The sequence below is a fragment of the Rhinopithecus bieti genome, unplaced genomic scaffold (assembly GCF_001698545.2).
Source record: "Rhinopithecus bieti isolate Rb0 unplaced genomic scaffold, ASM169854v2 scaffold_35166, whole genome shotgun sequence".
NCBI lineage: Eukaryota > Metazoa > Chordata > Mammalia > Primates > Cercopithecidae > Rhinopithecus > Rhinopithecus bieti.
The window spans coordinates 269,540-297,502 of NW_016815254.1; the positions used below are offsets into that span (position 1 = coordinate 269,540).

The window sequence follows — 27,963 nt, forward strand, 5'->3', positions numbered from 1 at the left end:
TTACCATATGACCCAGCCATCCCATTACTGGGTATATACCCAAAGGATTATAAATCATGCTGCTATAAAGACACATGCACACGTATGTTTATTGCGGCACTATTCACAATAGCAAAGACTTGGAATCAACCCAAATGTCCATCTGTGACAGACTAGATTAAGAAAATGTGGCACATACACACCATGGAATACTATGCAGCCATAAAAAAGGATGAGTTTATGTCCTTTGTAGCGACATGGATGCAGCTGGAAACCATCATTCTCAGCAAACTATCACAAGAACGGAAAACTAAACACCGCGTGTTCTCACTCATAGGTGGGAATTGAACAATGAGATCACTTGGACTCAGGAAGGGGAACATCACACACTGGGGCCTATTATGGTGAGGGGGGAGGGGGAAGGGATGACATTGGGAGTTATACTTGATGTAAATGACGAGTTGATGGGTGCTGACGAGTTGATGGGTGAAGCACACCAACATGGCACAAGTATACATATGTAACAAACCTGCACATTGTGTACATGTACCCTAGAACTTAAAAGTATAACAAAAAAAAAAGGAGAGAGAAATTACTCTGTGACATAAATGCTGTCCCTAAAAGTATTAAAACGTCACCCAAATATGGGTCATCAGCCTTCCTTGTGGGGACTATGCTGATCATGAGAAAACAAGGCTGGCATCTCTGTCTGAATAGGGACTCCGCCATAAATGGTTAAGTTAAAGCAATGGTTTGGAAACTTCATGACAATTCTCCTTCTGTTCTTCATTACTGCAATTAGATAAAATTAAATTAGCCAAATTTCTCCACCAAGCAAACAGAACACAAATCTTCCAATGAAAGCAGGTGATAATTTTCCAAGATTGCTATGGATGAGAACTTTGCTTTTTCCCCTTCTGATTATTTATAAAAGAATATAAGTGAGTTATAGAAAATAACTGAAATATGTTGAAAATAGACAATAAAATTACAAATAAGTCTACTGTCCAGAAAACTTCAGTTAACATTTTGGTATACTTTCCATCTTTCTTTTACTCATATATGCATTTTGAGCTAGTTAAGGTTACTATATATATAGCTATATATTCTGCTTTTATCCCACTTAAAGTTATATTTGAAACATTTTGCACGCCAGTAAAACTTCTTCATATCATTATCATAACAACTGCCTTAATTTACCATAATTTATGATTCAACCAATCCCTCTGTCTAGACACTATAAAGTTATGAAAATTTCCTTTAGAAAGATCAATCAACTTCCTAACTGCCAGTGTCTTCGGGGACTGTAAACCAATTTTTAAAATTACTTAAGCAAACACAGAATTAGGAAAGAGACCTGGTCTCCGCCTCCACCCTCTCTCAATCAGATATTGTGTGCATTACATGATACAAGTGGTTTTGTATTTCTGAAGTTCTAGATTATTCATATTATAGCTTCTTTCTAAAAGTACAGACTTAGTTTAATCTCTTCAGATGATGGAACAGCTGTATGAGTATTAATGCTTGGTTGGAGTGTTTAGGGTGACACTTACACATAGCCTCCTCCCTCTGTGCTAAGCATGGGCAAACAGCATTATTATATGGCAAGTGGCAGCAATATTTACCTAGCAACTTCAAGTCCCTGGAGCACTGTGGAGCAATGCACCACAGTGATGGCAGTGCTTGGGGACCCCCTCCTCTCCATACTCAGCTCACAAGAATCTTGGGAAGCATCTCTGTGAAGGATTTAGCTTCTCCAATCCTCTAAAATAATGAGGGTTTATAGAAAGTTATTGTTGCTTTTGTTGTTGCTTTAGATCTTTGTCAGATAAGCCATTCTGTCTTCATTGCCTGGCCATCCTCCTTTTCAAGAACTCTTAGAGGGAGGGGTTGGGTACTAGATGCAAAAATAAATGCCACTTTTTTTCTGATTGAATTGGTAAAAAAAAAAAAATGCTGTCAAGACATCTATATGAAAAATAATATCATTCTTCTAAATTATATCCTAATAACCAACAAATGTGAAATTTGAAGTAATGTTGACTTTCTCAATGTCCCCTTGAAAATTAAAACAAAGTTTTTCCCCACATTTAGAAAGTAGGATATATCTTTTTTTTTTTTTTTTTTTTTGAGATGGGAGTCTATACTACTGACCGGCCCAGCGGCTGGAGTACATGGACAACAAAATCAGACACTGACAGACTCCAGACAACACAGTAAGACACATCACTGCTCAGCCTCTCCGAGTAGCTGGGACTACAGGCGCCCGCCACCCTCGCCTGGCTAGTTTATTGTATTTCTTAGCTAGCAACGTTTCACCGTAAAGCAGGATGGTGTCGATTCCTGACCCCGTGATCCCCCCTCTTGGGCCTCCCAAAGTGCTGGGATTCAGCAGTACTTGAGCCCATCGGCGCCCCCGGAACCGCCAATCAACTTGAAAGACAAATATGTTTTAAAAATTAAAATATCCTAAAGCCTCGCAAACAAGACATGCACTATAACACGTTGGTGAAAACACCTATGGGCTTTTATCTATGAATGTTTTTCCCTCACATAACTGAGATCAGATTGCATTTAAGAACTGTATTTTACTTACTTTGCTTATTTCTAGTATCGTTTAAAATTTCTTGTGAGTATTGTGAATGGCTACACTCCCATTTCTTTCTTTTTTAAGAGACAGGGTCTTGCTATGTTGCCTAGGCTGGAGTGCAGTAGCTCTTCACCAGTGTGATCACGGTGCACTACAGCCTCAAAGTCCTAGGCTCAAGTGATCCTCAGCCTCCTGAGTAGCTGGGGCCATGGGCACAAGCCACCACACCTGGCTTTCCCAATTCCTTTCAAATGCTCTGAAATACTTGGTCATTTAGAAAAATATTCCTATGCTCTATCTGTGTCTTTTTAAAATATGCATTTCATATTTCTTCCTCTAAATCCCAAATTTCTGTCTTGACCCCTGGTTTCTTTTCCTGATTCCAGACCCACAGGGTCCAAGTCACTGCTGGACTCTCCACTTTGGTACCCTATTGGCCATTAAATGCAACAGCGTAACAGGTCAAAATGAAGCTCACCACTTTCTTTCTCACCACCATTTCCTCCTGACTTGATCTTCTACCACTGATGCCCCCATTTCCCCACTCATCAGAACTGCTTCTCTTGCTTCCCTCTCTTTGCTCCCCATATCCTACTTACAACCTTACAGACTCTGCTTCACGATGTTTTATCCACCTTTGCCTCCCAACTATGGTTGGCAGATTTAGCAAATAAAAATACAAGATACCCAGTTAAAACAGAATTTCAAATAAATGAATAATTTCACTCATAAGCATATCCCATGAAACATCTGGATAAAATTTATACTAGAAACTATGTATTGTTTACATGAAATTCAAATTAAACTGGGCATGTGGTATTGTATTTGGCAGCCCTACTCCTGTCTCCATTTTTACTGCCTAAATCTTAACACTCCTTACTTCTGCTATAAGCCATAGTTACCTAACAGCCTCCTGGTCTCTCTGTTCAATCCATTAATCTTTACAAATCACAGCTGTAATAGTGCCATGCTTTACTCACCACCTTCAGTGGTTTCCACTGCTGAGTTCCTCATGCTGACCTTTAAACTCATCTCATAGACTAGCCCTGATATGCCTCCCCAGCCCCATATCCCACTGCTGCCCCGTAGGGCTATCAGCTACAGCTCAAGTAACTGTCTTGTGGTTATGAAACACCCCCAACACTTTCCTTCCCTAGGCCTCAGCTCACATCGTCTTTTCCATTTAGAATGCCCTACCTCACCTGTCCAAACCTTGACTCCATCCTCACAGAGCTGCTACTCTAGGCCTCTTATACAGATCACTGGGAAGTTGATCCTACCATGTGGTATGTCAAAAAAGTGGAGAATTGATCATTTCATGTGGTTTAGGTTAATGTAATAAAAGGTCTCCTACCCAGTGCATCCCTGCCTTAGTTGCTTCCCCACGTTCATCATCTCATCCTGTTCCACAAAAAACATCAAGCAGTAACTGCCTAAAGCAATGTTTCTCAAAGCGCAGTCCTCCAACCACATGCATGGAATCACCTCTGGGGCTAGGGCTATAGATTCAGAACCTGTGGGGAACAAATGGGGCTTGGCACGATGAACAAGTTTCCCAGCTGAGTTTTTGTGTTCACTATAGTTGAGAACCACTGGCCTCATGGAAAGGCTACTCAGTCTGCTTTGCTCACGTTGGTACCTGAACATGCCACATGCATTTCCATGTATTCTCTAATACCTCTGGAGGCCTGTGCTGTACTTTCCACTTTCAGACTCAGACTACAAAACTCCTACTTGTCCTTCCAAGCCCAATTCAACTTCTACCTCCTGCATGAGCATTTCCCTGCTCACTGCAAGAAGTCTATAGAAAAAGGTACCCACATTACTTATTGCCACTAGCCATGCATTTGTCTCACCACATGTAATGGAACATTCCTCCAAGACAAGGTTTTTCTCTGTATCCCCAAAGAGATTAAGACCATGTTATGCTCTGGTGATTGCTAAATAAATAGATGCTGCAGGAATATCCAAATAAGGTCAATGAACCCAAGGAAGTTAACTAAGCAAAAATGAGAGTACCTTCCAAATTAGGAACTGTGACAAGGAGGTGTCCTTCTAAAAATAAATAAGTAAATAAAATAAAGAAGATTTCATCCATGAACAAGCATTTATGCCTTTATGTACATATAAGTCCTAACTCAATAGTGACAGGACTGCAAGAAAGATCTGTGCCACGTGAACCAGGGCCTGCTCATCAATCTTCCCCATGGCTCTTCTCATTTCTTGGCAGACTTTGGCTCATCCACAAATCAAGAAGAGAGTTTCCTGTAGTCGAAAGCCATACCTGGACCTGTTCCAAAAAGACACTGCAAACTGAACAAAATAGACCCATCTTCTTTCCTCCTTCACTTCCTCCTCCTCTGGCCCTGTTGACTTCTCCAGTCACTTCCGGAAACTATTCCCTGTCCTCACCTCCCACTTCCCGGAGGTTCTCCCTCCCCTGATGTCTGTAGATTCTGGCTCTCCTTCTACTTCCTTATTCAGGGGCTCACCATTTTTCCTGAGCCTCTCTGCTAGTCTCCATGCCTCTGTATTTATGGAACCCAAATCTTCCTGTCAACCTCCTTTCTAAAACTCTCTCTGGGTCCTTATCCCCATAAGATAGTCTTACTCTGGCCTGTGGGGCTCCTCACAGCCTAACCTCCGCCTTCCTTTCAATTGCATTCCATTCAGAAAAGAGCCTCTGGTGCTTTCCATGTGCTAGGTGCCGGAGATATAAAATCAAAGAGTCCGGGGCTCACAGGAGAGTGGGGAGTAAACATGCAATTGATGCAGTGTGATAGGCTCGGTAGAAACACAGGAGCCCTTTGAAGACTTTTTTTTTTTTTTTTGAGACGGAGTCTCGCTCTGTCGCCCAGGCTGGAGTGCAGTGGCCGGATCTCAGCTCACTGCAAGCTCCGCCTCCCAGGTTTACGCCATTCTCCTGCCTCAGCCTCCCGAGTAGCTGGGACTACAGGCGCCTGCCACCTCGCCCAGCTAGTTTTTTGTATTTTTTAGTAGAGACGGGGTTTCAGCGTGTTAGCCAGGATGGTGTCGATCTCCTGACCTTGTGATCCGCCCGTCTCGGCCTCCCAAAGTGCTGGGATTACAGGCTTGAGCCACCGCTAGTGGCAACTCCTGCAAGGAGTTATAGCAGAACCAGGACTAGAGTTAAATCTCTAGCTTCAGGACTCTTTTTACTGCTTGATGCAGCCTGACCAAAATACTTCTGTTTGCCCCAAGGGGAAAAAAAAAAAAAAATCCACAAAACGGAAAAACACAAGGTGATCCATAAAGAAAATACAAATTGAGTATTAAAATGCAAAACCCATAAACATTAGTAAGGGGACACTAAATCGCAGTGAAAGGAGATCATATAAATATTGCACTTATAAGATAGAAATGCAGGGAGATACTTAACACACTTATGCACAGCCCAGATGCTAGTCCATGACTCATCTATGTTGCTGAGTCACACAGTAACACAGAACACCAAGATAACTACTTATATGCAGATGCTACTAGTACTACTTGGATAGGGGAAAAATGGTATCTCTACCTTTTAATATTGATATCTATAAAAAACTAAATTACTTTTTAAAATCCAATAAATAAAACGCACATGTGAAAATCTCAAATTTATTTCAAGGAGCCAAGAAACTAGATTTGAGAAGCCATTAAGTGATTTCTAAGGGAATTCCAAAAAGATATAAGGCTTTCATGCAAAATTAAGGCAGAGAGAAGAGTAAAGGGACAGGAGATCATAAGAGATTTCTGATATGTTCTCTGTCCTCAGAGAATATCATCGAGATTTGTGGGACCACGTTTTAAACTGCAGACTGTGATCAGGTCAGGAAAACAATTTAGTGGGTCATGATGGTCATTTTTTAATGAAAGAGAACATTATCTAATAGAAAATACCAGGTTGCAACTCACATAGCAAGAGAAGTATCAAATTCTGTGTATAACTGTGTGTGTATTTGTTTATGTATTCATTTGCAACATAATATACATTTCGTATGGCAGGTTCCAGTCACAAAAGTTTGGAAAACACTCTTCTTTCAAAGACTTTCCTTTGAAGGGCTTCATTTTTAACACAAACTAAACACACTTAGTTATGCGTACTGGCCCTTTTCTTTGTTCTTGGCATCTGTGCTAAAATTAAACAGAGAGTGTGAGTGGAATACTAGAACTGGAAGGAGGAGGCAAATTAGCAGAATGTAAATGAGTGAACTGATAATAACAGAACAAAGAGCAAGATAACGAGATGGATGAGCTCTGGCGTTTTTTTCTAAAACCTCTTGCTTGTGATAACTAAGGAATACTTGGATATTTTCTGTCCTCTTTAAAGCACTGGATATACAGTAGCTGCTCAATAATTGCTCATCCAATGATCCTCTATGATACCTGCGTTCTCTCCATGGCAATGCTAATCATGCAGAGTGATGGCTGTCTTTCCACTGTCAGCCCCCTCCACCTGTAGGAGGCTGGACTAATGTTTGGCCCACTGCTATATCCCCACCCCTATGACAGTGCCTAGCAGATAGCAGGTGTTCAATGCATTTTGGTTGGATTGTATTGAAGGGCATCAACAGACAATAAAGTTATAAGGCCCATTTGATGCCTAACCCCTTTGCAAGAACAAACTGATTTCAGTCCATTGACCAAAGATATGCTAATTATAGAAAAACAACAAGAACAAAACTCTAAATTTAAGTTTCCAGGGGGCCAACAGCTTAGAGTCACTTATGCCTCTTTGTCCAGAGCTCAGGTTGACTTGAAGGACTTGTCTTGACCTTTTAGAGAATAAGAGCCCCTTGAAATCTGATAAGTTATTTAGAATATTGAGTTTGGACCTACTTTTCAGACCCAGTCTGGCTCCTAGAGACAAAGTGAAGAAGCTTTTTCTAGTGTAGACAGCTTGAAGGCAACAACCACTTTGAATCCAAAGCTGCTGAGCTATTTCAGAGATCCTGTCCACATTGCTAACTAGAGCAGGCAGAATGCCCAGGAAGGCCCAAAGTAGAGGGCCAGATTTAGAGACGCAGTCAACAAGGTCAAGTAATTCAACAATAAATCAAGCCCTGGTTTCTTCCTCACAAGAAGCCCAGGATGAAAGGAAATGAGAAGGGGCTAGGAAGCTGTGTGTCTCCCCAACCCCTCTTCAGCTCCATCATGCCTCTATGCCTAAGTCTAGGTGTTCAAACAACTCCTAGAAATGTAGCTGTGTGTGGTGAGTCACGAAGGATGCCCTGAGCATGGAAAGGCATATGGTAAGTTATCAGTGGGAAGATGAGTGAAAGATGCCCTTATCAAAGGGTTAAGTCAAAGGTCAAACTTAAAGGATTGCTCACTAGTTAATAGGTGCTCATCTCAGCCAGGCAAACATAAAAACATGGCTATGACCACCAGTGGAAATTCCTCTTTATCGTGCATGCTAGAACTTAAAGTATAATAAATAAATAAAAAAAGAAACTCCTCTTCATCAAGGAAACTGATGAGTATTAAAGGTAGAGAAAAATGCTCCTTCATATCAGACATACTAAAGCAATGGTTTTTACCTTCATGAGTCCTATGTATACACAGTTGAATCTCGCTTCTCTGTGAAAAGGGGGCAAGGAACAGAGTAACTCTGGTCTGCAGAGTTCAATGGATACCATGGAATCTAGAACACTTATTTTGGCAAACAGTTTCAGCCTCCATTCCCCACCCAATTTCTTTTTGCTTGTTTTTTTGTTGTTGTTGTTGTTGTTTGTTTGTTGAGACAGGGTCTCCTTCTGTCACTCAGGCCTCAGGCCAGAGTGCAGCAATGTGATCATGTCTCACTGTAACCTTCGCTTCTGAGCCTCCCACCTAAGCCTCCTGAGTAGTTGGGACCACAAGCATATACCACCATGCCCACCTAATTTTTGTATTTTTTGTGGACACAGGGTTTTGCCATAGTGCCCAGGCTGGTCTTAAATTACTGGACCCAAGAGATCCATCTGTCTCAGACTCCCAAAGTGCTGGGATGACAGGCATGAGCCATTGCACCCGACCACCCCACCCAATTTCTATCCCACTCTCCCTCTGACCATCTGCCAATGTATGCTGAAGGAACATAAATCATCCTTGGGTTAACCTAAGCAAAATGTAATCAAGAGAGCCAGTTGGCTTAGGGCCAAAAAAACAAGAAGGAAGCTACATATTGTGTGCTCCAAAGTCAAGCAGGAACAAAGTTGGGGCTTTTCTTTTTCTTTCTTTCTTTTTTAAAATAACACTATCTAATGTCTCTATGTAGTTTGAATCTCAATTCTAACTTCAGCATAACTTAATCTCCTCCGGCCTCAGTTTTCTAATAAATCATTTGTAAAAGATAAAACACATGTTTACAATCTCTACCAGTACCTGGCAACTTAATGGGCCAGCATACTATATTAATTATCATCAGAGGCCAGGCGTGGTGGCTCATGCCTGTAATTTCAGCACTTTGGGAGGCCAAGGCAGGCAGATCACAAGGTCAGGAGACGGAGATCATCCTGGCTAACATGGTAAAACCCCATCTCTACTAAAATCAAAACAAAACAAAACAAAACAAAACAAAAAACAAAAAAATTAGCTGGGCGTGGTGGTGGGTGCCTGTAGTCCCAGCTACTTGGGAGGCTGAGGCAGGAGAATGGCGTGAACCCAGGAGGCAGAGCTTGCAGTGAGCCGAGATTGCACCACCGCACTCCAGCCTGGGCAACAGAGCCAAGATTCCAACTCAAAAAAAAAAAATTATCATCAGAATTGCAGTATTACATTTTGTAATCCATTTTGGATTGAAGCAGAGGTTCTGGAGTCAGAGGGACTCTGGAATGCTGGCTTCATGAACTTCATCAGCCATGAGGAAATTTCCTTAACCTCTTTGAACTTTAATTGTCTCATCTACAAAATGGGGATAATAAAACCATTTCATAGGGTTACTGTAAGGGTGAAATGAGTATCTGTGTGTCAAATGCTGTGTGTCAAATGACCATAAATGATAGCTATTATTATGATGATGGCTTGCCCCCTTAGAGATATGCCACCAATAAAGAGCTGTTCTCTGGCTAGCTCAGAAAACCAGACACATTTCCTAAAAGCTACTGATGCTCAATGTCCCGATTACCAACACATTCCCCCGCGTCCCTGCTCTTCCTCCCACATTCTCTATTGTTGTAGATGGTGTACCAGCTTCCCTGTTATCCATGTGAGAAAACCTATAGTCCTCGTTGACTCCTCCTTCCCCACCACAGCTAATCTGTCATTGGGTTCCAGTGATTCTACTTCTTGAATATCTCAACTCCATCTGTTTCTCCCCATCTGCTTGCCACAGTATTAGTTCAGGCCACCATCAACTTGCCTCTAGATAACATGCCTCCCACCTGGTCTCCTTACCCCAGCCTTCCTCGTTCAATCCACTCCCCAAGCTGCAACTACTGTCATCTTTCTAAAGTACAAATCTCATCATGCCTCTCCCCTGCATTCAGCTCTTCATTGGCTCCCCCAAATAATCCCAGTCACCTAATGTGGCTTCCAGAGTCTGCCACGATCTGCCTAGTGCTTCGCTCCCTCCCTAGTCTGATATCTTACCATGTCCCCTCTTGTGCTCCAGCCACACTAAATAATTTGTAGTTCCCCAAGTGAGTCATGAATTTCTCCCTCTGAAAGGATGTGACACATTTAGGATACGTCATCCCTTCTCTTCTCCATGCTAACTCATTCTCAATTTTTAAGTTTTAGCATAGGTACAGGAAGCCTTCCCACTTGAATACTGGGTTAGATGTGCCTCCCATTGTACTGTGAACGTCTGCTTATTTGTTCATCTCCTACACTACACTGGGAGCCCCTTGAGGATAAAACCCATTTTTCTTATTGAAATACTCCAGACATCAAACAGCGACTGGCTTTGTGCCAAACAGGCTCTTGCTGTTTGTTTGTTGGATAGATAAGTTAATATTAGCAATTGGCCCTGCCCTATGAAGCAATCTCTACCTGAAGGCCGCAGTGGCATTGAGCTGCCCAGTAGCTAAGCCAACCCCAGGTACCTTTGCTCGTCCAGCAAAGCCAACACCTACCTAGGATGGCCACCACCTCATCATCTTGGATCACCTCCAGGGAGCCAGAAACCACAAAGCAGAGGCTGTCAACGCTCTCTCCTGCATGGTAGATGAGATCCCCTGGGGCACAATGCACCGTCTGGAACTCCATGGCCAGTGCCCGGAGGCAGCCATCACTGGCCAGCCGGAAGGCCGGGTGCTCCTTGAAAACCTTGCGGTTCAGGTGCACGCAGATGTCAGCTCTCATGTCCTTGGGGCAGATCTGCAGGACCTAGCCAGGCACAGAAAAAAACAGTGTGAGGGTCCTCACTGTGGCCTTCAGCACTTCAGGGGGAGGAGCAACATCCACTACACCAGACTACACTCTTCTAACTAAAGTTCCTGCCCTTATGGAGTTTATATTCTTATAGATGAGACAGATAGTTTCTAAAAAAAAATCTGTGCTGAATGTTCAGGACAGGGGTCTGAGAGTCAGCACTGGGAGTAAGCAGGACTCCTATAGACTAGTGGTCAGAGAAGACTTCTCTGGGAAGATGACTTTTTTTTTTTTTTTCGAGACAGTCTCACTCTGTCACCCAGGCTAGAGGGCAGTGGCATCATCTCAGCTCACTGCAAGCTCCGCCTCCCAGGTTCACGCCATTCTCCTGCCTCAGCCTCCCGAGTAGCTGGGACTACAGGTGCCCGCCACCATGCCCAGCTAATTTTTTGTACTTTTAGTAGAGACGCGGTTTTATCGTGTTAGCCAGGATGGTCTCGATCTCCTCACCTCGCGATCCACCCGCCTCAGCCTCCCAAAGTGCTGGGATTACAAGCGTGATCCACCGCACCCGGCCTGGAAGGTGACAGTTAAGCTGACTCTTGCATAAGTGCCAGAGTGAGCCATGTGAAGAAGAATATCCCAGCAAGATAGCAAACACCAAGGCCCTAAGAGAGCCTGAGCAATGGCCAAAAGGAGTGAGAGCAAAGGGGCAGGAGATGAGGATCAAAGACAACACGAAGTACAAGAGACTTTCGGGTGCAATAAGCCTTGGGTTTTACTCTGAGTATGATAGAGAAATACCAGAGGATTTTTGAGCAGGAGAATGTCATGACCTGACTTACATCTGAAGAAGATTATTGAAGCTACAGAGTGGTGTTAGAGAGTGCTGACTATAGAGTGTCAAGAGCCTAGTCAAGGAATCTAGTTAGGTCCCTCCTGCACCTGTCCAGGTGAGAGGTGAGGGAAGCTTTGACTGGGATGCTGGCAGGAGAGCCAGGGAGGAGCAGTTAAATTTAGAAAAGACATGAAAAAATTTAGAAAAAATCATGTCCGTAGAACGGACATGATTTGCTGATGGACTGAATATAGGGTGTTATTTAACGACAGATATAAAGTAACATTTACTAAGCACTTACTGAGTGGCAGGTGTTGCTAAGCACTTTAGAATCATTCATTCATTTAATACTTATCAAACACATTATGGTTTGCCAGGCATCATCCTAGGCTCTGAGGATGAAGCAGTAAAAAAACAAAAATAAAAAAAGACAAAACTCCCTGCCCCATATAAGTTACCATCTAATGGGAGGAGACAAATAAGCAAAATAAATAAAATTTAGTGGTAAGTGCTTAAACAATAAAAAAAGGAAAGAAGGATAGGCAAAGTTGAACAGGGTTGTCATTTTACATTTTAAATTGTTACGTGCATTTGCTAATTTAATCCTCCCATAAACTGTATAAGTGTTATTATTATATCATTTTACAATAAGAAAACTGAGGCACAAGGAAGATAAATAACTTGCCCAAAATTGCCAGGAAATGGCACAGCTGGGGTTTCAAACTAGGTAGCTTGACATCAGAGCCTGGTTTAGATCCCAACCAATTCCTACACTAGGCAGCTGCCCCCCAAAAAAGGCTTGTAATTTTATTATCAACATCTCGGCAGCATCTTGGAATTCAAGCAAAATGAAAACTGGAGGATGCTATGTAGTTCTCATCTTCTGAAAAAATTAAAAGTTTACAGGTTTTTCTAGAGGGAAATATATTTCTCTGGACTTAATGTTTGCAATAAAACATTGCATGGCCCCTTACATAGCAAGCATTAAGTATGGACACTTTCAAGCAAACTTTTCCAGAGAAATCAGAAGTGTTTCTAAAACAATCCATTCTCCCATCCTAGCTTATGAGCAAAGCTAGGGGCATAAAATCAAATATGTTCAGTGATGACGTTTTCCTTGAGGTTCTGGGCACTTTCCCACCCCTGCTTCTCTGCCTTAGCACAAGCCATTTGCCACTGTATCTGCTGCTCATCCCCAAAGTTGGAAGACTTGCAGCCTCCTTCAAAGCCCAGCTCAAACCACACCTCACCCCTGATGGCTTCACTTATATCCCCACCCCCTCAGGTGCCCCTGTGCTCTCCTTGGAGGTACAGCGGTGGAAAGAGGTCAAAGAGTTGAAATCCCAGCTCCTTCCCCTCCAGGTGACACTTTCGCTTCTCCTATCAAATGCAGACTGTTAACACTGACTTGTGAGATTAAATGAAATTATATCTACCAGTACACAGCCTGGGACAAAGCCTGGCCCCAGCAGGGGATGCGGAAAGCACAGATGCCCTTGCCCTGTGTACCTCTGCATTCTTGATCTGGGATTGCAGGATGCCCATCAAGTGAGCATGCCCTCTGGGAGTACAGACACAGGACAGACCAAGGCAGAGAGGAAAATTCAGAATGCCAATGCTTGGGGCAGAGCACTTGCTAAGGACTTACTTCTATAAGGCTCATTCAAAACAAGACTCCTGCAGAAATGCAGATTTAATTTATTTCCTCTGCTCTCTGAGCAGATCACTAGATAATGGGGAGCACTCGCATGCCATGTCAAAACTGTGCCAAGTAGTCTGGAACCAAGACTTATTCTCCAGGTGAGTTCACCTTTAAATACGTGGTTTCCCCTGGGCTAGACTTTACTCTTTCCCTGGAAGAGGGTGCTAGTGAATGAGGCCTTGGCATGGAGACAATGTTTTATTCTGGGCACTGTTCCCAGAGCCAACGGAGAGTACAGTGAGAGCAGGTGAGGGAACCTGGAGGGGAGAAATTGCAAACTGTCACAGCCATCAGTCATTTCCATCATTCTTCCCATCTATTGGCTCCACACTGAGGTGGGTGGGGTGTCTGGAACTCCTTTCTCTGAGTGGAGTGGGGAGGTCTCAACTCTGAGACCCCACAGCCACCCTCTCCGGCTCTGGCCACCTTTCATACTGCTAGGTTTTGAGAAGAGACCATCCTTACTCTTCCTTGAAGGTCTCAAAGGCTAAAGGGAGATGTCAATGTGGAATCTCCTCCAGGCTAGGCAGGATACGAGTCCTGAGTAAGAGAAGAGGCATTAGGATCAGGTAGAACTAGATTCAAGTCCCAGCCTCAGCACTCACTAGATGCATGAATGTGAGGCAATAGTTAGCTCCTCTCCCCATGTCTTCATTTTTTTGAAATTTCATATAGAATTCTTCTGAGGATTCCATGAGCTGTTGTGTGGAACATCCTGGTATAATGCCTGACACATACAAGTGTTCAATGCCTGTGAGCTCTCATTTTTGATGTTGTCATTACAGCAGCAGCAGCAGCAGCAGCAGCAATTTCAGGGAGGCTTTGAAGTCCAGAAGGTCATAGCAAAAAGGGCTTTAGAGGTCACCTAGTCTTAAAGATCATGTTTCCATGTGTACAGACATAAAAACAGACTTGGAGAGAGACAAGCGATGTGTTCAAAGTCACCAGCCAATAGCTGGTAAAACTGGGGTATCCCAGCACTACCACCCACATGCCCTGGCTCCCTGGTTATCACTGACCATTCTGACTTAGATTGGAGGGTAGGGGCAGATGTGGAGAGGTATAGGACGACAGGACTTGCTCTCTCCCCAGCAGCTGCCTGCCACAAGCTCCTGCCCAGAGGAGCAGCCAGCCCAGGACAGACTGGGCTCCAGAGTGAGCTGGGTCCACGGCTATTCCCTCTTCCATCTGGACCAGGAGCTGGGGTAAATCCCAAAGCCCTTCCAGAAAGTGAGGGCAGATCTGCAGGACAGATCTGCAGGGAGAGTAAGAGAGGGCAAATGCTGACGGTGCTGTCTCCCATGGGCAGCCACCCAGCCAGCCCTACAGCGAGGGTGGGGAAGGGCTTCTTTCCAGACAACCAGACTTACAAAGGCATCCTGGTGCCTGGGAAAAGGAGCCCTAGGGCAGAGAGATCAAAGTTCCTTTCTGCTCCATCAGCTGCCAGGAACCCACAGAACCTACAGGCATTGTTGAGAGAACACAGCAGAAACAACAGGCGTAGTTGGGGCAGGTGGTTGGCAAAGGCAGCCACTAAGTTCAGCTCCAGCTGATGCCCTGCCCATCTAAGAAATTAGAATGACTCTGTTGGGACTCATCCTCCTTCTCTCTAGTACATGTTTTAAATTTTTTTAAGTAATAGCAGGAAAAGCACAAGCTTTGAAGTCAGACAAAATGGTGTTCAAATCCTGGCTTTGCCATTCTTTATTCTGTGACCAGGGGCAGTTAGTAAAATGAATCGGGCCTCTTGTGCTTACCCCCTTCAATAGGGATAACAGGGTTGCTGTGGAGGCTAAGTGAGACACTAGTGCAAGACCAGACATATAGAAGAAGCAAAACAAATATCTGTTCTTAATGCATGTTCAATAAATGGTAGCTGAGGTTGTAGTAGTGGTGTTATGGTTATCATGGCAAATAGTCAGCAAAACCAAAGTAATGTTCAAGTTGAGGATTAAATTCAGTTCAATTTTTCCTTTTAAACTGTCAACCCTCAACTGACAATTCTAATGAAGGAAGACTAGGAACATAAGTAGCTGATCCCAAAGCCAGCTGAATTTGGTTTGCAATGTGTCATTAGGTATTTTTGCAATCGTGTTATCTTTCTGTTTTCCTCATTCTAACAGTCGAAAGAATCAGTATGCCCTGAGTACTTACAGACTGGTGATAAAAAACAGACTCGATAAAGACTGAGAAGCAGAGAATGAATCTCATTGAGAATGGATTTAATCTCAATAGATCTGAGATTAAATCTTTTTTAAAGAAAATTCATAAGTGAATAATAGGAAGTCCACTGTATGTTTTCTCTATTATTTCCAGTACCACCAAATTTTCATTACTCTATTGAAATGCATCTAGAATAACACAACCATTAGAGAACAATAGGAATTTATCACCCTCTCCATTTTACAGGTGGGAAAACAAATAACCAGAGAGATGCCTAATTAATGTTCTGGTCAAGTCAATTGATGATGAAGGCACAAACTCTTGATCACTGTTTCCTGGACTTGTCTGGTGAATAGGGTTGCCTGGGCACTTGTTAAAAATTCATGGCACATGTACACCTGTGTAACAAACCTGCACGTTCTGCACATGTACCCCAGAACTTAAAGTATAATTAAAAAAAAAAAAAAAAAGAGTAACTCCTTAAAAAAAAATGCTCTCTCACTTCCCCTAAGTTCTCATTCCATAGATCCGCTGAAGGCTGGGATAGTTTTAAAGGCACTTATTAAAATGCTCCCTCACCTCCCCTGACTTCTCATTCCACAGATCTGGGATGGGGCTGGGATTGTTTTAATGATGACATCACGGGATTCTTTCTTTGAGACAGTCTCGCTCTGTTGCCCAGGCTAGAGTGCAGTGGCATTATCTTGGCTCACTGCAGCCTCTGCCTCCTGGGTTCAAGCGATTCTCCTGCCTCAGCCTCCTGAATAGTTGGAACTACAGGCGCATGCCACCATGCCCAGTTAATTTTTTGTATTTTTAGTAGAGATGAGGTTTCCCCATGTTGCCAGGCTGGTCTCAAACTCCTGACCTCAAGTGATCCACCTGACTCAGCCTCCCAAAGTGCTGGGATTACAGGCATGAGCTGCTGCATCTGGCCTGACATCATGGGATTCTTATCAGGGTCAAGATAAGGGTGAGCTAAGTGAGGCAACAGCCTTGGGCACATAAAATTAAGGGAATGCCAAAAAAGTCAGTAATCAAGATAAATCATAGTTTAATGCTATTTTTTTAAAATCAAGGTTAATGCAAAAAAATCCACGATGAACAAAATACCAAAAGTTTGAATGAAGACAAGATCAGTAACACTGCTGTGCTATCTTCAAGTCTGGGTAAAAAGAAAATTGGCAATACTGATCTCCCTTCTCTAGTCATGGCCCTGATTCTTATCATCATCCAAGTTTGGGAAATTCTACCCTGGACAGTTAAACTTCCAGCTCCTCTCTTCTCCAGGAAATACACCCTGCTTTTCTAATTTCTTAAATAATGATTTTTGATTGTTGGTCTTGGAGTAAGGCTGATCTAGAAGTAAACAAAACCTCTGGAGGTAGGACCTGGAATCCCAAAGTACCCAAGTGAATTCTGAGCATAGCCAGATCTGGGATGCACTGTCCTAGGCAAGCCTCAACACCCCTAGGGAAAGCAAGAGACAAATGGTTTCCCTGAGCTCCTCACCCCCCTTACCTTCTCTGTGTCAATGCCTCTGGACATGGACCAAGTGGACACGATATAATCCATGACTCGCTCACTCAATCCTTTTGGCACCTGGTAGAGCTTCAGGAAGTCCCGAACACTGTTGAGCATCTCATGGTATCTGTTGGTGTTGGCATACATCTGTTGGAAAATGGTCGTCACATTCCCGAAGATGGTGGCATAGAGAAGTGCTAGAGGTGAGGAGGAGGAGCAGGAGAAGAAATAACATGTGAGTGGTCCCTAAGCCAGGGTTCCAGAAAGCTCAGCTTGCTCAGAGTAGGCCAATGGCCAGAGCTGCCTCCCCCTCCCGCCCCCAGTGCAGATTGCCCTGACTATTCTCAGGAGACCCTCACACCTGGAGCTTCTGGGGCATGGATGCAAAGAAAGAGCCTCCTAACACCAAGCTACTAGGAGAAACCTGTGGGAGGCAGGGTTAGGGTGGATGGGAGCTGGCATGGCTGAGGACAGAACTAAGACACAGCAGTGGGGGCTAGGCGGTGGGTTGCGGGGGCGGGGGTGAGTTGTACTGCTTCATTTTATACCTTCTGTCATAAAAAGTTTGAGCCATGCCTGAGATCACTAGTCAAATGTGTGCCTATGTGCTCCATACCAGTCAAAATCCAAACCCATTGGTGAATGATCTTTATCAAGCTCTGCTATGTGCCAAGCACTATGCTACCTGCCAAGGACAGGATGGTAAATAAACAGTCAGACCTGGTCCTCACAGAGCTAAAAACAGAGCAGGAATGACAGGCCTTAAATAAATAATCACAAATAAATAAATAATAGCAAGTCTGCAGAGGGCAGTGAAGGATGTTATATCCTTGTTTTGCACTTATTGTTAGTGCAACGATCTGCTTCACTGTGATGTGGCTCCTGAGGAAAAACATAGCTTTAATATGGTAAGAATAAAATCAAGTCCCTTTTGAGACATAACAAGTATGTACTATGCGCTACTACAGCTCCCCCTACATTTGCATTAGGAAGAAGGATCATTCTGTTATTACAAAATCCCACCTTCTACCTCTAACTTCCATTGCTCAATGCTGAGCTCAAGAGCTACTGCTTCCAGGAAGTCTTCCTAAACACCTTCTGCCCTCCATCTGTCACCACAAGTGTGACCATGATTTACCGGGCATATTTCTACAGAACTCATATGACACCATTTTGCAATCATGTGCTTCTTTCTTTGCCTGTTCCCTGACAGTGTGAGTTGCTTGAAGGCTGAACCCTTCTTTTCCTTGCCGTTGTATCTCTAGGATCTAACACTATACCAGTACTTAACAGATATTTGTCAAATTTCACACATTTTTGCTCTGGCTTTTTAAAAGATGAGTTATTACTGATATATAATAAACTGTACATGCTTAAAGTATATAATTTGCTATGTTTTGACATATGTACACCAATAACACCATCACCACAATCAAAATAGTGAACATATCCATCACCAACAAAAGCTTTGTCATGCCTCTTTGTAATCCCTCCCTCCTATCCCCACCTACTTTCCACCTGCCATCCCCAAACAACCACTGATCTCTCCTCTGGCACCACAGATTAACCTTCATTTTCTAGAATTTTATAGAGATGGAATCATACAGTATGTACTCTTTTTAACGTCTTTATTAAGATATAATTCATACACCATAAAATGTATCCATTTAAACCACAAAATTCAATGGTCTTTAGTCTATTTACAGAGTTGTGCAACTATCACCACAATCTAAGTTTAGAATATACTCTTCCCAAAAGAAATCCCATATCCATTACCAATCATTCTCCATTTCCTCCTAAGTCTCTTGCCCTAGACAACTGCTAACCTACTTTCTATCTTTACTGATTTCCATATAAGTTAAAATCATACAACATGCGGCCTTCCATGACTAGCTTCTTTCACTTAACATAATGTTTTCCAGCTTCATCCCATGTTGCAGCATGTATCAGTACTTCATTCCTTTTTAATTTGAACACCACTCTATTATGTGGATATTCCACATTTCATTTACCCATTCATCAGTTCATGGGCATTTGGGTTGTGTCTGCTTTTTGGCTATTATAAACATTCATGTGCAAGTTGTTGTTGTTTTTAGACTGAGTCTCGCTCTGTCCCCTAGGCTGGAGTGCAGTGGCGCGATCTCGGCTCACAGCAAGCTCCACCTCCCGGGTTCACACCATTCTCCTGCCTCAGCCTCCCGAGTAGCTGGGATTACAGGCGCCCGCCACCACGCCCAGCTAATTTTTTGTATTTTTTAGTAGAGACGGGGGTCTCACCATGTTAGCCAGGATGGTTTCGATCTCCTGACCTCGTGATCCGCCCGCCTCAGCCTCCCAAAGTGCTGGTATTACAGGCATGAGTCACCGCTCCCAGCCGGCTGGTGTGCAAGTTTTTATGTGAACATATTTTCAATTATTTTGTTTCTATACCTAGGAGTGAAATTGCTGGGTCATATGGTTACTATGTTTAACATGTTGGAGAAATTGCAGAATTGATTTCGAAAGTAACTGCACCACTTTACATTCCTGCCAGCAGTATATGAGAGTTCCAGTGTCTCAATATCCTCATTAACATTTGTTATTGTGTCTTTTTCTTTCTAATGAGTGTGACTTGCCATCTCATTGTGGTTTTGATTTGCATTTCCATAACAGCCAATGATGTTAAGCTTCTTTTCATGTGCTTATTGGTCATTTATATATCTTCTTTGGAGAAACCAAATCTTTGCCCATTTTTCAATTGGTTTTTTAAATTGTTGAGTTGTAAGAATCTTTTATATAATCTGGATACAAATCCCTTCTTAGATAAATGATTTGCAAATACTTTCTCACATCACATGGGTTGTCTTTTCACTTTTTTGTGGTATTATTTACAGCACAAAAGTTTTTAGCTTTGATGTAGCTCATTGTATTTATATTTTTTCTTTTTTACTCTTCTTTGACTGGTTTATTTGATTCAGCATATTTTGGGATTCATCCACGTTATTGCATGTATTGTTTAATAATAGTTCATTTTCTTTTAAATAAGAAAAACAAACATTTTACTTGAAATAATTAGAAATTTACAAGAAGCTTTGGGAGGCTGAGGGAGGTGGATCACCTGAGGTCAAGAGTTCAAGACCAGCCTGGCCAACATGGTGAAACCCCATCTCTACTAAAATATATATATATATAAATTAGCTGGGCATGGGGGTTCACACCTGTAGTCCCAGTTATTTGGGAGGCTGAGGTAGGAGAATTGCTTGAACCCAGGAGGCAGAGGTTGCAGTGAGCCAAGATCACACCACTGCACTCCAGCCTGGGTGACAAAACAAGACTCCATCTCAAAAAAAAAAAGAAATTACAAGAAGTTGCCAAGATAGTACAGAAAAATTCTGCGTACCCTTCACCCAGTTTCTCTCATCTTACATGACTACAGCACGGTATCAAGAACAGACTGACATTGCTATAAAGTATACGTATACTTCTGTGTCATTTTATCATATGTGTAGATTCATGTAACCAGCACTACATTCAAAATACAGAATTCTTCCATCACCACAGAGATCTCCTTGTGCTTCCCCTTTATGGGCATGCTTCCCCCAGCAATCACAACTTTTTCTCCTTTATTATAATTATGTCATTTTAAGAATGTTATAAAAGCCAGGCACAGTGGCTCATGCCTATAATCCCAGCACTTTGGGAGGCCAAGGTGGGCAGATCACTTGAGGCCAGGAGTTTAAGACCAGCCTCGTCAACATGGCAAAGCCCTGTTGCTACTAAAAATACCAAAAAAAAAAAAAAAAAAAAAGTTTAGCCAGGCATGGTGACACGCACCTTGTAGTCCCAACTACTTAGAAGGCTGAGGCATAAGAATCACTTGAACCTGGGAGAGGTACATGTTGCGTGAGCTGAGATTGTGCCACTACACTCCAGCTTGGGTGGTTAACGAAGCAACTCTGTCTCAAATAATAATAATAATGTTACAGAAATGGAATCACAAAGTATGTGACCCTTTGAGATTGTCTTTTTTCACTCATCAAAATCATCCAAGTTGCTGCATGTATCAATAGTTCCTTCCTTGTATGGATGTACCACAACCATTTCTTCCAAATAATCTTATTCAGGGTACTGAATAAGATTCTGATTCAGTTGACATACTATGGGAGGCAAAAAAGAGAGAAATGCATGGATCTAGAGATAAGAGAAGGACTGAGGACACAAATCCACCGAAAGAGAGTTGTAAACAAGGATCAAAGAGTTCTCTGGAAAAGTACCAGGGACTGGTGTCAATCTGAACAAAAGGAGCCAGACAAAAAGCAGACACTAGCTCTTCTAAGCTCATAGATAGCCTCATAACAATGCAGTTGAAGGTTCTGCCTCCTCCATGCCAATAGTGAATGAAGTGTGGTCAGAACTAACCATCCTCCCAGGAGATGGGTTAGTTGTCTTTTTCCAGTCAGTATGACTCTAACTGAACAAGCCTATGTGGGCAGTCGTGCTTCAGCTCTGTTTTCTGATTCACAATGAACCAGGGGTCACAGGCAAAGAGTATACATGCCTCTTTTAGAATGGCTGCCAGAAAATTAATTTAATCTTGAGCCTAAAACAATAGTTACACCAAATCAATATAGTAAGAATAACTCTCTTATCCATGATCTGAGAGAACCAGGCAACAGGTCAGACGTCAAGCAGGGATGTACAACCATCATTTACAGCTCAGGGCTGCTCTTGTTCTAGGTTGCTTCTGAGGCATTCTGGAAGGTTAGGGGTCCTCAGGAGGCCCTTGCTCAATTATGATTACTATTATGAAATATTATTACACTAAATGTTGATAATTCTCCTCTTAATGCCCCTTCCTTAATTTATTTTCCTCTTTAAAAAAAACAGCGACATGCTCTCACAATGTTGCCCAGGCTGGTCTCAAACTCCTGGCCTCAAGCAGTCCTCCCACCTCAGCCTCTCAAAGTGCTGGAATTACAGGTGTGAGCTACCATGCCCAGCCCCTAATTTTATATGAAGGGGATTACATGTTTTTCATGCACGTAACATTTAATTTATATTGGTATCTTATATATAAAGCATTATACCTTAAATGCTAAAAACCTAAGTGGGAGAGAAGACATGTAAGTCCAGTTGTCACCTGAATAGATATATGAGTGTGATGTGGAGAGGAAGGGAGAGATATTGTAATGCCACTGTCAGGAGAGTAAAAAAGCCAGCATGAACCTCCCAGGGCACAAGGTGTTATGGATGGCTCCAAATGTGGATTCTTTGAGTCTTTCTGTTTTGAGAAAGTAAGGAGACCTCCCCCAACCTCAAGGCAAAATGCTGATTTGGAGAAGAAGAGGTTTCTTTCATATTTGAGTGGTTTACAGTTTATACTATATCACAGCGAGAGCTCGGGTTCCTATCCAGAAAGAAAGAAAAAAAAAGATGGTATTATCCAGCCCTTAATTAGAAATAGCTGTGTGGAATTTGGTGGGTGGGGAGGGGGGAGGCGGGTGTAGCAAAAACACGTATCTTTATCAATTTCATTTTCTTAAATTTTTCCTGGAAGCTTCTGAACTGTGCCATTGCCAGTTGTGTGACTCTTTCCTGTGAACTTAAAATGACAAGGTTCATCAATTTGGAGAGTTTTATTTCTCATAAAGGATTGCAGCTTGCAGGGGGCTATTCTGACAGGCTGGGAAGCATAGCCTTCAGCCAGAAGCCAGAACCAGACACTTCAAGAGGGAGAAGAATAAGACAAAGATTTATGGTGAATGGGGAGGCCAAATATATACATGTTAAATAAGCTATAGGAGGGATCATGAATATTCATAAAAAGAGAAACATGCATGTGAACAGCTGAGCTTCATGTTTCTCCATTGGACCCATGTTCAAAAAATGGCAGCATTAACATGAACCAAGGATCGCGTTTGTAAAGCAGAGTACATGAAAACCCTCACTGTGCATCCTCCAGAGACTAGCCAGAACCATTCTGTAGTGAGTGGTCTCTTATCAGGAAGGAATGCAGTTCAGCTGTTTTGTGAAAACCACAAAAGGGAGCAGCAGCATCAGTGATTATCAGTGGTGGAGTCTTTCAAACGGGCTGGTTTCTGTTTAGTCTTAGGGAGGAAAGACTAAGGGCATTTGGTGAGATAAGGGTTATAACAAGGCATGTTTAACCTCTCATCCTACTATGACTAGGAACTCAGTTTCCAAGGCTTCTCTGAAGTCCCCTTGGCCAAGAGGAGGTCTGTTCAGTCAGTGAAGGGGCTTAGAATTTTATTTCTAGTTCTCACTCTTTATCAGCAACCTAGGACGTTTCTTCACTTATTTAGGTTAGAGCCCCTTATTCCTGCATCTCCTGTCTTCCTCTTTCTTGGTTTATCCCTTTCCCTCTTTTTAATAAGACATCTTCTAAGAGCTTTCTGAAAAAGGATATATGGGAACAAAGTTTTTTGAGACCTAACATGTCTACTCTTATATTCAATTAATAGCTTAGTTTGGTGTAGAATTCTAAAGTGGAAATCATTTCTCTCTGAATTTTGGAGGCATTTCTCCAGTCTTATCTTGGGATTTGAGAAGTCAGAACCAGTAGGATCCCTTGTCCTTCATATTATAACCTGTTTTTTTTTCCTCTCTAGAAACTCCTTCTACAAGGTTCTGAAAATTCATAATAATGCACCTTTTTGCTATGGTTCCATTTTCATCCATTGTGCTAAACCTTTTCAATCTGGAAATGTATGCCCTTCATTTCAAGAAAATTTTCTTGGATTATTTGATAATTTCTTCCCTTCCATTTCTATATTTTCTTTTCCCTGGCCTCCTGTGATGCAGATGTTGGGCTCCTAGATTAATTTAATTTTGTTTTTCTCTCTTCCTAATTCTATCACTTTATGAGAAATTTCTTCAGCTTCTGCTGTTTTTATTGAATTTTCATTTGATATTATACTTTTAATTTCCATGATATTTTTTTCATTGTCTGAATGTTCCTTTGCATTCTGTTGTTTCTTAGATGTAGTATCTTCTCCTGTTTTCTCAAAGGATATCAATGATAGGTCTATTTTTGAGTTTACTTCTCTTCGTTTGGTCTTTGTTCCCTCATTTATTTATGTGCATGTTTGTCTGCCTTTCTTCATAGAAATATATGGTAATCTTTAGATATCCACTCATATTTAAGAGTGGGGCCCTAGAAAACTGATTAAAAGCTTTAAGTGAATGAGTGGACATTGTCAACTGTGAGAATTCACTGTAGACTGACCTGGCTAGAGTTTGTGTTGAAGAATCCATGATGCTACCAACTTTAGGATTGTCTTTTTGGACTGCTCAGAGAAGACTCAATTTGCTGTCAAGAATGCTGGCAATATTCAGCAATTAAGTGAGGGAGAGAAAGGTTGAAGGTTTCAATATTCAGTGTACAAAGTTTCCCTTAATTCTTATTTTCATATAGTACCTCTGTTTCACTGTGCCTGTTGTCTCCCAGTCCAGAGACTACCTCTAAAGAATAGACCAGGTTTCATGAATGTCAGGAAGTGCAATGACCCAACTGCACAAAATGAGGAAGATATCTGTGGGCCTAAATACTTACTAAGCAAATTTTAACCCGCCCCCTTTTTCTTAGCTCTACCTTCACCTCCACTTGGAGAGGTACTTACGTCACTAATAGTTGAGTGGGGGTTCTGGTGAAAATCTTTTGGGAGCTGTGTTGCAAATCAAATTATTTTTCAGATTTCCCTTGTGTCACATTAGGGTTCAGCTTTATGGGGTCTACCAAGTCAGTCATTGCTTTCCAGCTTTCAGATTTGTGTTACTGTTGTCTCTCCTCTCATTCTTTTTGTCTTTATGGATTTATGCTTGTAAAAAGGACTCCCCTTTACTGTTGCTTTTGTGGGGTCTCGGGGTAATCAGATAGAAACATGTGCATTCAGCCAGCCATTACAGCAAAAGCAATATCAATGACTTGCAAAGTCTTCAGGAATTACTGGCTTTGGCCCAACATTCCCCATATGAAAGTGAAAAATGGTTACCAAACCTGCAAAGATAAGCGCTCAGAGCAAAACAGTAATGATAAATAACACTACTACCTCATGGTAGATACTGTCACTATTTAGCAGGTAAGGAAACTTAAGTCCAAGATCAAAGAAATAAGGCAATATGTAGCAAGGCCAGAACCCAGGATCTGTCTGACTCCAGCCACACACTGTATCTACTAAATCATCCATTCTCAAACTTCAGTGTGTATCAGAATCATGTGGAGAGCCTTTAAACTCATTCTGGGGTCTCACCTCCAAAGCAGATTTAGTAGGTCATGAGTGGGCCCTAGAGAATATATATTTCTAACAAGATCCTAGGTGATACTTTCACTGCTAAGAACTTTGAGAAGAGTGGTATGATGATTCTCTGACTTCTATTGCAACTCCTTCTTTTATTTCAGAATATGTTGTCAAGCTGTATGAACATAAATGTTGGTTTTGACTTGCTCTTCACAGCCAAGGCTGACTGGATTATTCATTGATCACTTTTTCTGGAATAAGGATAGGCAAACTGAAAAGAAAAAGTAACTACCTATTAAGAGCCACTATATATTTTCTAAATATAGACTTTAACACCCTCCCTCTCTCTCTGTTTTTTTCTATCTCCCCTCACTTCAACTCTACTACTCCTACTATCCTGCCACCCTGAGATTTCATAGATGCCAACGGGAAAAACTGAGAAAGTAGAAGCCCTTTCCAATCTCTGCTTTTAAGCCAGATAGTGCCTGAAATTCAATATCCATTAAGATTACACCTTACTGCTGCTTATTTTAAGGAGACTTAATTTGTTCCCTCTTTTGCCAAAAAAGAAAATAACTCTTATATGAATTTCCCTTAAAACAAAATCTCCAGTCTTATCATCCTTAATTCCCCATTAGTCATTTGATTAGGATGAACTGCTCATTAAGTAGCTGTGCTGCTGGCTGTGCAGGGTGCAGGAGAGAGTGTCATTAACACATACAACATTGGCACTGAGCACTCAAAGTGGTCCAGAGACACTCTCTCACTTCCAAGTCAATAATGAGATAGAGCAAATACAGTTTTTTTTTTTTTTTTTTTTTTTTTTGAGATGGAGTCTCGCTCTGTCGCCCAGGCTGGAGTGCAGTGGCCGGATCTCAGCTCACTGCAAGCTCCGCCTCCCAGGTCCACGCCATTCTCCTGCCTCAACCTCCCGAGTAGCTGGGACTACAGGCGCCTGCCATCTCGCCCGGCTAGTTTTTTTGTATTTTTTAGTAGAGACGGGGTTTCACCGTGTAGACCAGGATGGTCTCGATCTCCTGACCTCGTGATCCGCCCGTCTCGGCCTCCCAAAGTGCTGGGATTACAGGTTTGAGCCACCGCGCCCGGCCGCAAATACAGTCTAAAAAGGCAGAAAAGGAACTCACAAGTTAAATTTTCTGCTTTCTCTGTTAAGGGAAGCCAAGCAAATCCCTATAGGTGATTTCTGCACACACAACATTTCTCTCGATAAGGAAGGAAAGATGGGGTCTTCAGAGTTATACTCTTCTGGGTTCAAATTCCAGCTCAGCTGCTTAGAACTCTGTGATCAGAGGCAAATAACTTTACTTCTTTTCCCTCTGTTTCTGTCAATCTAATAAAAAGAGAAACGTCTGCTCACTTCCCCCTGGGTTGTTGGCAGAATTAAATCAGATACTGTGTGATAGTATCCAGAATACTGAGCTGGCACATAGAGACCCCCAATGTTATTTACTCTTTCCATTAATCATCCTAGAGTCAACTATCATGACAGTTAACGCAGATTGGACAGCATGTCATGAAGACAGTAACCTAGAACACTAACCTGAATTGAATTAAAAGACTGCTGCCTTTTAATTGCACTGACTCAAAATTTATTATTGCCAAACAATATTGGAGTCCAGAAGAGAGATGCTTTCAACGAAGCTCATCATGCACAGAGGCCTTCAAAGGAATTTCTAAAATCCATAAACACTAAGAACTTTGACGTATTAGCTGAAATACTGACTACACATTTAGTGATTTTGAATGAAGCTATTCATGGATGAGGAGGGGCTGAAAAGTAAGTGTAGACAAGGGGAGAGTGTGAGGGTGTAGGGAACAAGACCTGAGAACCAGACTTAGTCCTTATTCTATTTCATCCAGCCCATGTAAGAGCAACACGTCTAATTTTGTTAATGTAATTTTTTTGGTCTTTAGTGTTGTTATTGCTTTTGCTTCTTCAAATGTGATATTGATGGAGTAGGTGTGAGGATAAAGTTTATATTGGCATGGTAACTGGCAACTAACTTTTAAATTATTTCCTGTAACTTAAAAACCATAGCCAAGAAACTCACTGCCTGGGCAGAAATGGGTAGTGATATGGTTTGGCTGTGTCCTCACCCAAATCTCATCTTGAATTGTAGCTACCGTAATTCCCACGTGTTGTGGTAGGGACCCTGTGGGGGGTAACTGAATCATGGGAGTGGGTCTTTCCCATGTTGTTCTTGTGATAGTGAATAAGTCTCATGAGATACGATGGTTTTATAAATGGGAGTTTCCCCGCACAAGTTTTCTCTCCTGTCTGCCACCATGTAAGACGTGCCTTTTGCCTTCCACCATGATTGTGAGGCCTCCCCAGCCACACAGAACTGTGAGTGCATTAAACCACTTTTTTTCATAAATTACCCAGTCTCAGGTATGTCTTTATTGGCAGCATGAAAACGGACTCATACAAGTAGTAACAATAGGAAGAAAAAGAAGTATCTACTCATTGCCATGCTAGCAGATCAATCCAGCATAGGAGGAGGATGCACAGGAGAATGCTGAGTCTATGCTTTGGAGACAAGAGCTGCAATTTGGAATACTGGCTCCACTACCCACTTCAGGATAATCATTTACTCTCTTTAAATTTCTTTGT

The 27,963-nt window shown here is 42.2% G+C and overlaps 1 protein-coding gene across 2 annotated transcripts in view; it reads right to left on the reverse strand.

The window, feature by feature from the left end:
- Positions 1–27,963, reverse strand: part of KCNH1 (potassium voltage-gated channel subfamily H member 1) — a 450,237-nt gene that overhangs the window by 115,905 nt on the left and 306,369 nt on the right. For both annotated transcript variants that reach the window (XM_017853054.1, XM_017853052.1), the window contains exons 8-9: positions 17,089–17,288; positions 10,627–10,879 (exon numbers count right to left, since the gene is read on the reverse strand). In XM_017853054.1, the coding sequence (XP_017708543.1) occupies positions 10,627–10,879; positions 17,089–17,288 (453 nt within the window). The remainder of the gene's footprint in view (positions 1–10,626; positions 10,880–17,088; positions 17,289–27,963) is intronic.